Source organism: Podarcis gaigeae (assembly GCF_964106915.1).
Source record: "Podarcis gaigeae genome assembly, chromosome: 17".
Classification (NCBI taxonomy): Eukaryota; Metazoa; Chordata; class Lepidosauria; order Squamata; family Lacertidae; genus Podarcis; species Podarcis gaigeae.
This window is the reverse complement of record NC_139694.1, coordinates 34,521,433-34,534,029: the sequence shown is the minus strand read 5'-3', so window position 1 is coordinate 34,534,029 and position 12,597 is coordinate 34,521,433. Positions and strand designations below refer to the sequence as shown.

The 12,597-nt window shown below is 45.0% G+C and overlaps 1 protein-coding gene across 9 annotated transcripts in view; it reads right to left on the bottom strand.

Moving 5' to 3' along the window:
- The window catches only part of RFX1 (regulatory factor X1), a 52,052-nt gene that overhangs the window by 21,474 nt on the left and 17,981 nt on the right, over positions 1-12,597 (bottom strand). For 6 of the 9 annotated variants that reach the window (XR_014559324.1, XM_083718545.1, XM_083718540.1 and 3 more), the window contains 5 exons: positions 8,989-9,098; positions 7,937-8,020; positions 4,683-4,775; positions 2,307-2,402; positions 498-584 (listed from right to left, as the gene is read on the bottom strand). Coding sequence is in view for 8 of the 9 variants with exons in the window: in XM_083718545.1 (XP_083574671.1) it covers positions 498-584; positions 2,307-2,402; positions 4,683-4,775; positions 7,937-8,020; positions 8,989-9,098 (470 nt within the window). In the remaining variant the exon portion in view is untranslated. The remainder of the gene's footprint in view (positions 1-497; positions 585-2,306; positions 2,403-4,682; positions 4,776-7,936; positions 8,021-8,988; positions 9,099-12,597) is intronic. The other 3 variants (XM_083718546.1, XM_083718541.1, XM_083718544.1) reach the window with 1 other exon arrangement.

Below are 12,597 nucleotides of genomic sequence, written 5' to 3'. Positions count from 1 at the left end.
GATGGAATATTCCCCTTAATGCTACTTTGATTACAATCCAGAAGATCCACTCATCCTGCCTCATCTGCATTTTACCCAATGAGCCCAAGGTATTCTATAATGGTGGCTAAGGAGGTTCCTTACAAAACAAGAACTGGCAGGGATGAGAACCTTCCCCATCTTCACTGTCTAGAATTTATGGCGATCAACATGGGGCCGGGGACAACTCATAATGGGAGAGTTATGGGTGACTACTAACCATAATGGGAGAGTTATGGGTGACCCTTCTTCAAGAGAAGAAGGGTGTGGGGGAGTTTGGATATATCCAGAAAGCTAGTTCTGGGTGGGAAAGATTTAAACCTCCCACCACTGAGGAATTCAGGACAGAAAAGCTTTAATGCTCTGGCACTGGCTAGCTGTCATGGGGAGCAGCTAATCTAGGAATATCCTCCATGGTAGATCACAGCTGCTACCAAAGTAGGGCAGCCAGAAAGCAACAGTCAAAATCTCTTTCTTACCTCTTGAGTAACATGAACCTGCTGGAGTCCTTGCACTGCCAGCTGCTGCACTGTGCCTGCTTTGGGAGTTGTCTGCACAACAGATCTCTGCAGAAACAAACCAGAACTTATCAGAATGCTTTGGAAGGCAGAGGTGATACAAGGCCTCCTTGCCCCAAGGATAGCTTGCAATACATACTGACAAGAACAGGCCAACAGGAACCGAACCCTAACCCTAGGACATGAAACATACAAAGTACCGTATTTTTCGCTCTATAGGACACACTTTTTCCCCTCCAAAAATGAAGGGGAAATGTGTGTGCGTCCTATGGAGCGAATGCAGGCTCCTTGGCTTCGCCCCGACCGCCTGTCCTGGAAGTGGAGGAGGAACAGAAGGGTCTCCTGTTCCTCCTCCCGCTTCGCAGCGCCTGTCCAGCAAAGCCGGAGGAGAAGGGCTGAAGGGCGCTGCACCTTCTCCCTCTCTGTGCAGTGCCTCTCCTGTGAGCAACACGCCTGTCCAGCGAAGCCGGAGGAGGAACAGAAGGGTCTCCTTCTGTTCCTCCTCCCGCTTCGCAGTGACACGCCTGTCCTGGGTCTCCTTCTGTTCCTTGTCCAGCTTCGCTGAAGGGCGCTACCCCTTCTCCCTCTCTGCGCAGCACCTCTCCTGTGAAGGAGGGGCGCTGTGCAGAGAGAGAGAGAAGGCGCAGCGCCCCTTGAGCAACGCGTCTGTCCTGGCTTCTGCTTTAGCCCTGCGCAGCCTCTTTGGGCAGGGGGAGCCTTTATCCCGCTGCCCTGAAGAGGCTTGGCGCGGTTACCCCAGAAGCCCAAACAGCCACACGGTATCCCGGAAGCCAGATCCCTCTTGCTGTTCTGGCTTCTGGGGTTCAGAATAATTTTTTCTTGTTTTCCGCCTCCCAAAACTAGGTGCGCCCTATGGTGCAAAAAATACGGTAATGATTTTTCTTTTTACAGAAGTCTTACAAAAATGCTATTTTCACAAAAGGCCCTACAAACATATTACTTCATTTGGGTATTCCAAAGAATCTGAACACAATTAGGAAAAACTCAACAAAGCACTCCTGTCAGCACAAACGTTTCTGTTCCAAGGCTTCTCCTCTCCAGGCCAATCTGGGTGGGGTGGGGGTGGGGAAGAGATCCCTGTTGTACTAGGACAGTGATGGTCAAACTTGGCCCTCCAGCTGTTTTGGGACTACAATTCCCATCATCCCTAACCACTGGTCCTTTTAGCTAGGGATAATGGGAGTTGTAGTCCAAAAACAGCTGGAGGGCCAAGTTTGACCATCACTGCACTAGGAGAGGTCCTCATGTGGGCTTCCACAACTGAGACTCCTTAGTTGATTCTGGCCCATTCATTTTATATTAGTCTTATAAATCTGAATTGCACCCCAAAACCTCACGTGGAAAGTTTGATTTCTGAAAACTAAGGATGTCAAAAACCTTGCTCAACATTCAAAATGACAAAAATGTTTCACAAAAAAATGGTTTATTTATTTATATATATCACATAAACCCATCAGTTTGTAGCAATGTGAAGGGGACAGTTCTTTAGAGTTACACAGATTTGGTGTGACACCTCCACAACAAAATGAAGGTAAACTATAGGAAAGTTCACACTACCTTAAAATTGAAAGCAATGGCTACATGGAGTGCAATAAAGATCTTGAAAGTGCTTAGAAACCGTTAACAGATAGAACTTTGAAAATCTAGTGTGAACCCTTGACAAGCTGCAGCTTTTGCCACTCGAAAATCCGATCACGTTACCATGCCTGGGAAGAGACCACAAGATATTGGCAAGCAAAGATACAGCACCTCTTGCGCCACAGGCACTTGCTGGACTCCGTGGACCTGGAGCTGCTGCACTTGTCCCGGTTTGGCAGCAGAATTGCTGTTCTGGACAGGGGAGCGCTGAAAGGCAAGGAAGGAGACCTTACTTTTGGGTATGGATGAAGGAGCAAGGCATAACTGCATGATGTACTGCTGCCTCAGAATTCATGCTTACTTTGTCTCCGCCTGGAATCAGGTGGGGTCCCTCCCTCATGGTGCACTCTACTTCTAAGAAAAACTTCTACATGGTCATTATACTGCTGATGAACATTTTATGGAAGAGAAAGGTTGTCCAGCACTACCAATTTTTATAACAAAAAAGCAGGAGGGGACACCACATGCATTGCTATATTCTTTGCTTAAGTCTGTTGGTTAGCAGAGGGACACTGAGTTGTGCCCAACATTGGGGAGCCCGTCACACGCATCACGACTTCGTGCAGCTGTCGCAGACCTCCCAAGTGTCTGTGCAGCATCTCCCAACACTGCACAAGCAAGGCAACTTTCTGCCAGGCCACACCGCTCCGTGCAGTGTCTCTCAAAACTGTGTGGCTGGGGTGACCTCCAAGATGGTGGAGACCCGTGGACAAAGGTAGGAGGGAGGGAGGAGGCAGGTGAGGAGGGGCTCAGCCTCCTCCGCCCCCTCAAGATTGGGGGGAGGGGGTCAGCCCCATCCCAGCAGACATGGGAGGGGGCTGAAGACGCCTCAGCTTTATAGAGTTGGTGCCTATGGAGGTCAGAGATCAAATATTCTAAGTCACTTGCATTTCCTCCCAGGTTACATATGGTGCTATATTCTAACAATAGTCTTCTAAGGTTTACTGAATGTAGGTCTCTACAAAAATGACAGAATGAACGTAAACTGGATATTGAAAAATGGCAACACACAGAAACCAGTCCAGTCTCACTCTCCTGGGACATTAATTGTCTAACCTGTATATTGAAGCAAAGGATGTTTTACGGAAACAGAATATAAGGCTGCTAAATGATCACAGCCTGGGCACAGTCACACACACACACACACACACACACACACACACTTGACGCAGAACAGGCATGTCTTCTTCTTCGGCGATCATTTGTAATCAAGTAAGATTGTCTTCCATGAATATGGTCTTTACAGTGTGTCCGTAAGTGACTGTGGAGGCCAATTCTAGGGAGCAGGTGGCGCTGAGGTCTAAACCACTTTGGCTTGCCGATCGTAAGGTCGGCAGCTTGAGTCTGTGTGACGGGGTGAGCCCCCACTTTGTACCAGCTTCTACCCACCTAGCAGTTCAAAAGCATGAGGAGATAAATAGGTACCGCTGCAGTGGGAAAATAAACAGTGTTTCTGTGCGCTCTGGCACTCGTCATGGTGTCCTGTTGCACCAGAAGAGGTTTACTCATGCTGGCCACATGACCCAGAAAGCTGTCTGCAGACAAACGCCGCCTCCCTCGGCCTGAAGTGAGATGAGCGCTGTACCACACAGTCAAGTTTTGCTGGACTTAACCGTCCAGGGATCCTTTACTGTTACCTAGCAGGCATGTGGTAGGGCTGTAACCCTTCAAGTAATCTGTCAATTTCTTTAGGCCACAGTAACTGAAATTCATCCTACAGCCCTAGAATAGCCTACCCCAACCTCCCCACCCCCAATATATTGGACTACAACAACCATCGGTCCCAGTTAACACAGATGAAGGGGCTTGTAGTCTGCAACACTGCAGGGACCAGGCTGAGGAAGGCACATCTAGACAAGCTCATCTGTAAGCTAGAGGAGTCCGCATTAAAGCAGATACTATCAACTTAATCCTCAAAGTGGCTAACAAATATGATACAGCAGGTTTCCCAGGGTTCTGATGTCACCCTGTGGGCCAACTTCAAGTAGGCTCCCAAATCACTTGGAAAAGCCCCACTGGATGCAACTGTGACAGAGAAATTTTGTGTTTTCAGTGCCACCACAAAGTGGTCTCACTAATTATCTCTTTTTGATCTGATTTGCACTGAGATTTATGCTGTGCACGTCCTAGTAATTTTTCATCTTGCCTCATTGCTCCTACCTCACTGGTAAGCCAGGGAGCAGACTGAGCTCTGTGATGTGTGAGAGGATGCTTAGGAGCAACTGAGGTTGGATAAGAACCCATTGCCAGGTAATGAGAAGATGTTCCCAGGTCTCACAGAATATGATAGTCACAAGGGAGCTTAGGAGGAAACTGGAAATGGGCATCAACTGTGGAGGAACCAGGAAGTATCTGATGAAGAAAAGAAGTATCGGACTGATCAGGCAGATAAATAAATGAGCAACACAGTGAAGGCAAAACTAGGCTTTCTTTGACTCATGGCGGATGGAACATCTGAACAGGCTTTCCAAACATCTGGCCACCCACCTCAGGTGAAGAGTGGACCTGCTGCACACCATGGACGGCCAGCGCAACAGCTCCTCCTTTACTAGCCTGTGAAGTACTCTGTACCACCAGCCGCTGAAACAGGATGACATAAAAGAAGCAAGCCCTGGTTAATTACCGTATCTCCAGGAGACTGTTCAGAAGCTACTGACCAGAGAGCTACCAAAGAACTGCTCACCAACCAAACACACACACTTGGTGAATTATAATGTGAGCAATTTTTTACTAGCTACCTTTCACGTTGGCAATTACCTTCCCACCCCACCCTGCAGTACGCACTGTCATTTTCTCACTCAGTTGTCAAGGCAGCCGTACCAGCTAAGAGAAGTTTTTTTTAAAAAAGAAAGTGATTCAGGAAAGCCTGTTGAGAAGATCAAACAAAACATGGAACCGCCTCCTCAAATGGGATGCTCTGCAATCAACCACTTCCGGTTTGCCACCAAGGGGAAAGGAAACCGGGATCGCTATTGCAGCGAACCGGCTGCTGTTTTTGGAGTTTTGGGATGGCTCATAGGCAGCGAGCGCCCCAAAGAAGGTCCTGGGGATGACCAGGATGTCAAAGGCTCCCGCTGAGACCAAAAGAGAGCTCCCAACGAGTCTGATGATATTATGTGCTTGTAAGCATCTTTAGAGATGGGTTAAAAGCTCTGAAAACAAGAACTGAGGATTCCCTTGGCCAGACAAATATAGGTTAAGTGTACTACTTTTTAAAAAACATTCTGTTTCTACTTTTTTGTACTTCTTGAATACTATGTAAACTCTTATTTCCTTAAATTAATATAGTGGATTCTCATCTCCTTTAGACTCCCTTAAACTGCTTTAGACCCTCCAGGAACTTCTAGGCCTGGTGTAGATGTGATGCCACAGAGGAATGCAGAAAGTGTATGGCATCACAATTATGTGTATTCTACATCTATCTTGTCCGAAATATATCATGTCCATAAATATAGATAATTGATAACAATGTTAGTCATTATGCCTGGGATTGGGACAGGAATATTTTATGAAAAATCACTGGAGGTTTATATTATAAACTTCACAGCAAAACCTTTTAAAAGTGTAAATCCTACCATTATATAATACTGATTTGTTACAATTGTTTCCTGCCCTTCTTCCAATGAGATCAGCACAGCACACATATGTCATTTCTATTATTCTAAGGACATTGTAAGCACAACATACAATTCACTAGCAGGATTTCACTAGTTAATAAACAGGCTTACTAAAATGGCAAGATTATGAAGGTTGCTACTACTGCCTGTTTAACTTTTATATGTTGATATTATCATTTTATACTATTCTAATGATTGTTGAATGTTACTTTTTTGATGGAGGTTGCCTATTTTAAAGTTATGTTTTATTAGCACATTTTTGTATTGCATTAGATTGTTATAAGATGTACATTTTTTGTTTCTTCAGCTTGTAAACCGCCTTGAGTATTGTAAGATAGAAAGGTGGTATACAAATTAAAAATGATGAAAATGATGATGATGATGCCTGGTGCCTGGTATGACACTGGAAAGATTCAACCAACCAACCAAGTGAACTATGGCAAAGGTACCAGAAGGTTTAGAATGCAAAAGTGACAAAGAAGCGTTGAAAAATAATGCCCTTGTCAGGGAAGGCACCTAGACTCAAATTCAAATACGTACAAAGCTAGCTAGTACACATAATGAAAACCAGTTGGCAGCAGCTTCTTAAGATTAGGAGAAGTGTGTAAACTGAAGGTGAACATCAAAATGTTGTCTTTAAAGAAGCATTCATTCTTTGGCAGTGGAAAGTATTTCTACTAAAAACTGTACCTAGATATCATCTCATGCAATGGCACCACACAATTTTTAGATGCTTCAGGTGAACACACAGAGAAAGCAACAAATAAAATTTATGTATGCACTCACCCATCTATAGCTATACACACACAATCATACACTCATCCTTCCAAATGCAGAAAAGAAGAGCAAGTGAAGTCTTTGGACAAGCTCAAAAATACCCAGATTGTCACCCAAAATATCCAAAACACAGGTGAATAGGGTACATGAGCCCAGCTGCACTTAAAGGCTTAACCCAACCTCTTCCAGGGTCCAAGCCGATACAGCCTATTGTCTGGGTCAATTTTTTTCCACTCCAACTGCTGCAACAGGTCAGGTCCCAAAGCATGAATGCAGCCAATCCACTACACCTCTTTGATAGGAGATTCCCTGAGCACCTTAGCAGAAGTACACACTATCCAACTGCTCATTTATCAATTATTAAGATTGTTTTTGCCATAAAGCGGCCTACTTCAGTGCAGGAAGACAGAACCGATAGCCCTGAAAGGCACATACAATACAAATCTTACATCATGTTTTGGTAAATCTCACCATCAGCACAAACAAGATGTACTGCTACCCCCACCTGCCACACTGTTCTGGGGCTTCTCCTGACCACCCTGGAGCCAATTTCAGGGGCTTCCAGGTCGCAGGGAAGCGGAAGGGAAAGTCCTATTGCACAAATGGAAGCTCTCAGGCAGGGCTTGCACTGACAGGACTTGTTTGGTGAACAATCACTCACCCTAATGTTTGACAGTCGAACAAACTCCCTTGGGAGGCGGGAGGCTCTCCTCCCTTGGAGGTTTTTAAGCAGAGGCTGGATGACCATCTGTCATGGATGCTACAGATGTGATTCCTGCATTGCCAGGGTTTGGACTAGATGTCCCTTGAGGTCCCTTCAAACTCTACAATTCTATGATTCTAATAGATTCTATACACAGGTGACTATAGAACTGTAGAGACAGAAGCGACAACAAGGGTTGTGGAGCCCACTCCCTTGCAATGCAGGAATCTCAACTAAAGCATCCACGGCAGATGGCCACTCAACCTCTGCTTAAAAACCTCCAAGGAAGGAGAGATTTCTCCAATGAAGGAGAAAACCATCAAAGAAGGATTCCCTCAACAGAAATACTGGAAATTGTAGTTCTGCAAGAGGTCTACAGGTGTCTAATAAAGAAATCTTAGCACCCTAATAAAACAATTCACCCTTGGGAAAGATTATGCTACTTGACAGCTATCTGAATTAGTAGCATACAGGTGCCCTATTTCTCATGACAATAAGCTACAATAGCTAGAATATATTCTCAGGGCAACATCTGCATCACTCAGATGCAGACACAGAAGGCAGGCAGGCCACTGGGCAGAGGTATGTGCTTTAAAACTGCACCAATTACTTGTGGCAGCACCACAGAGAAAGTTCAGACTCACCTGCTGGGGTACTTGTACACTTGTGAGCTGTAGAGGCGATACCGTTCCAGGCTTCGTCTGCACACTAGCTTGGACCAATAACCTCTGCCAAAACAAAAACAAACTAGCCAAGGATCAAGGCAAACAAAGGCAATTCACAGGAAACATTTTATCTGCTGCCAGTTTCACCTGCATTCCCCCTCAAAGATAGCAAGGCTCACTGTAAAGTCCACAAAGCACTGATATTTGCATTTAGCACAGGGGGATAATGATCCCGGCTGGGTGAAGAACCTGTGCTATTGGTTTCTTATACACAATTTCAGGAAAAGAATATAAGTGCTCGTGGCGCTGTGGGTAAAAGCCTCAGCGCCTAGGGCTTGCCGATCGAAAGGTCGGCGGTTCGAATCCCTGCGGCGGGGTGCGCTCCTGCTGCTCGGTCCCAGCGCCTGCCAACCTAGCAGTTCGAAAGCACCCCTGGGTGCAAGTAGATAAATAGGGACCGCTTACTAGCGGGAAGGTAAATGGCGTTTCCGTGTGCAGCTCTGGCTCTGGCCAGAGCAGTGATGTCACGCTGGCCACGTGACCCGGAAGTGTCTCCGGACAGTGCTGGCCCCCGGCCTCTTGAGTGAGATGGGCGCACCAACCCCAGAGTCTGGCAAGACTGGCCCGTACGGGCAGGGGTACCTTTACCTTTACCTTTTACTTCCAAACCTCCCACCCTACCTACATGACCGTATCCGTCTTTTGCTAAAGACTTTGCACCCCTCTCCCAACCCATATAACTGAGAACAAAACACAGAATTACCTACTTCTCTGATCCACAAAACAAACCCACTTGTTCTGGTTTCCAGGACCCTTCCCCTGCTCTTACCAACTATATCCCATTCTATATTTATGGAATCCAAGAACTTTATTCACAGCTCTCCTCACCTTTTATTCTAACACCACTAATTCAGAGGTATCTGGACTTTTAAAATGTCAAAGTAGTCCTGATTAAGAGAGCGGCCCCATCTGCTTTATTACAAGGTGGCCACTGTTGAACTAACCACAGAAACTATAGTTGAGCTACATACCTGCTGAGTAGCCTGGACTTGCTGGACCACCTGAGTTGGCACCCCTGACTGTGTGGCTGTGGAGCCTGGACTGGACTCTGAAACTGTGTCACTGGGCCTCATGGAGCTTTCTGTAGAGAGGCAGATGAGAAGAGTTAATAGCACCAGCCCCAACTCTCCAGCCACCTATTTAAAATCCCAACAGCAAAGTAGGTGATGCGTAAGACTAGGCTCAGAACCCCCTAGCTCAGGCATTGGGAGTTCAGGTGTCCATTGCCCTAGTTTATAATATGATTCAGTGAAAACTGGAAGGCCAAGAGTAATGATTCCTGTGTTTAACTGCTAGCTCTGTGGAGTGTTCGCACAATACATTCTGCCACCTGACATAGTATAGCACACAATGAAAGGACTTTGCCCCAGCATCGCTTGCAACACTGCAGGGAATCTTGGGCCACATTTTACAGATTGCACCTAAATTATCACCCCCATAAACTTTGATGCCCCAAGCAACTGCTTGAGATGATGGCCTGTGTTTTGGAGGGGAACAAATTCTGGCCAGAACTACATTCCAATGAATTTTGACCTATCCAGAACTTTCACCATCCAGACCCTAACCTCAGATAGTAAAAGGAATTGTATTTGGTAGTTAAACATATAAAAGGTTGACCTTCCTGAAGCAGGAATAGACAAGAAAATAAATATTTCCAAATTACTGTTATTTGGTGCAATAAATATGCAGCTGTTACTTGTTTGTGGAGAGGGTTCCATAGGTATTTCCTCAAGGCAGTGATTGCCAAGGGGATATCTCATTTTCTCAGCACTCAGTCTGCAATTTCTGGTCACTACAATCCTAACATGTGTAGTAAGGAGTAAGTACCCTTGAGACCAATGGGGGTTCTTCCCAAGTAAACTGTGCATAGGACTACTGCCTGAGAAAATGCTATTTGCACACAGTCACAAACACAACACTCTCTTCTCACATTCATTGTGAATTAGTGCTGTGTGGAACAGGCTTGTGTGTTACAGCCACCTAATGGATACTGCCTGCAACATAGCTAGTAATAGCACAACCCCTCTCCACTGCTCCTGCCATTTTATGAATTTTAAAATGCTTTGCCAACTTTAGAGGCTGAATGAACTCTCTCACCCTGTCAGAATAGCAACAACAACAAAAAAAGAAATACACCAAAAAGGCTACCCAATCCTGCCACAGCAACATTTCACTATTTCATAAACTCCTAAAATAAAAACAACAAAACTCCGACAACCATGTGCTCCTATTCCCATGACTGGTACATGGATATTCTGATTTTTTAGATGTGGCAAACAGCAGTACGTCTCTCTCCTGCAGAAAGGCTATCTCCACTATATAAACCCATTCTCAATTATGTCAATATAGGATATTGTCTCCCTGGCACTTAATCCAAACCTGATGAAGTTATTGTGCTATAATGAATAATTCCAGTGTTTCTCATTTTCTAGATCTCACCCCTCCCCTATTTTTCACAAATTGGCAAAGGAAGCAGGTACATCTATTTCCCAAAAGCAAGGACTGACTGACCACTTGAGGCAAGCAGTAGTTGTGATAACTAGGAAGCTTCCAGTGCCAAGTGCAGAATTATGAACTCTTGGTGCTCAGGAGTTGGTTTTAACAATGCCCTGCTTGAATGGAGTTTGCTTCTTTTTTTGCTGTAATTCCAGTGACCACAACGGATTTGCAAAAAAAGCAGAGAATGTGATTTAGAAAAGCTCTGACCTCTGTCACAATTGGGCTGATCCTAAGCAGAAATCCCTTCCCAAGTACTTACGGTCAAAAGGCATTGCATAAAGGCAATCATAATACATGGTGAGGCTGTAAAAAGGGTTTCAGTTCTAGTTGTTCCTTTCCTTGAGAATAAAACAGACAAGGCTTTTATAAACTGTAACCTTGGCCAGATAATCCCTGCTAGTTCCTACCAAAGCTCCAGACAGGTTGGTTTCAAATAAACATTCGCATTGTAGTAGGTACACCCTCTGTTCTTCTCAGGATGGGGTGGCGGATGCCGGCTGTTCACCTGATTGTAATCACGAAGCAGGAGTTCACGTTTCACGAGTGTCTCATTTAACATGCACAGCGGGAGGGAGAAAAAGGGCAGGTGAAGTCACTCTGGGCCACCTGCAATAGGCTTGTGCATTTATGTCCTTAGAAAAACTAGCATCATAAGTAGGGTTTCAAAACTGTTCTGTTTAAAAGCTTCAGCTCTTTTAACATGCAGAATGATCAGCAACTACATAACCAATATGACTATGCACATGTCTGAACTGAGGAGTGCAAAACCATATGGCAGACATCTCAAGGATGAGAGAGTGTTCCATCTACAAAATAGCTGGAAGAGATCTATTCAGTTAATGACAAGGCGCTTGCAGACTGATTTGATCCTGGAATGTCCCACCTTTCCTTAGGATGTCCCTATTTTCATTTCAGAAATGTTGGAAAGTATGGTAGGATGTCCCTATTTTGATTGGAGAAACACTGGAGGGAACAGAATTACCGTATTTTTTGCTCTATAAGACTCTTTTTCCCTTCTAAAAAGTAAGGGGAAGTGTGTGTGCGTCTTATGGAGCGAGTGCAGGCTGCGCAGCTATCCCAGAAGCCAGAACAGCAAGAGGGATTGCTGCTTTCACTGCGCAGCGATCCCTCTTGCTGTTCTGGCTTCTGGGATTCAGAATATTTTTTTTCTTGTTTTCCTCCTCCAAAAACTAGGTGCGTCTTGTAGTCTGGTGCGTCTTATAGAGTGAAAAATACGGTATCTGACTCCAGAACCGTCTGAAGGTAATCCTATTTAAGTAAGTTTTTTTAATGTTTAATGTTTTATTATGCTTTTATACATGTTGGAAGCTGCCCAGAGCAGCTGGGACAACCCAGTAAGATGTGGGGGGGTCTAAATAGTAAAATTATCAATATGGAATGGCACGTCCCTATTTTCATAAGAGAAATATTGGAGGGTATCCGCTTGTACCTCCCAACATTCACAGAGCTACCTTCGGTTCTGGAACTCTGAAAATCTTACTTTAATCAGGATATTCTGCTGTGGCTGACAACAGAGGGCCTGGTGTTCTAGACTAGAGGGTCAACAGACTGTCATAATGAGCCTCCCTTGAAAAGACAACTAAAGAAAATGCAGACAAGTTATCTGAAAGTAGTTGCTCTTTTCTGGGGAATGAGAGCATATAAGATCAAAGCAAACAGGAAGAAGCAGGACCAGAAAAAGGGGGACTGGAAAAGAGCCCGACAAAAATAAAAGTTAAAAGGGTTGGACCTGGGATAAGCAGAATTTAGCTTGCAGTGATTGGGCTTTACACTGTGCAAGACCTGAACCACTGCCAGATGGGAGCATTTTTGAATAGGCCCTTTGCCTGGAATGAACAAGCATTCTGTTCAATGCCCCAGTGACACAATTTCTAGATTTGCCAACTCTGACATGCCAATCAAGGAAAAATGGACAGGCTTTGATCACTGGAAGGCAGAACCTTTCCACAGCTGCCCCTCCTCTCACTACTGCTCTTACCACAAGGCCCAAAGATAAGCAAACTTTCATTCAATCTTTCTTTTCCCCTTGCTAATTTCAGGACATATTGGTACTAGAACTA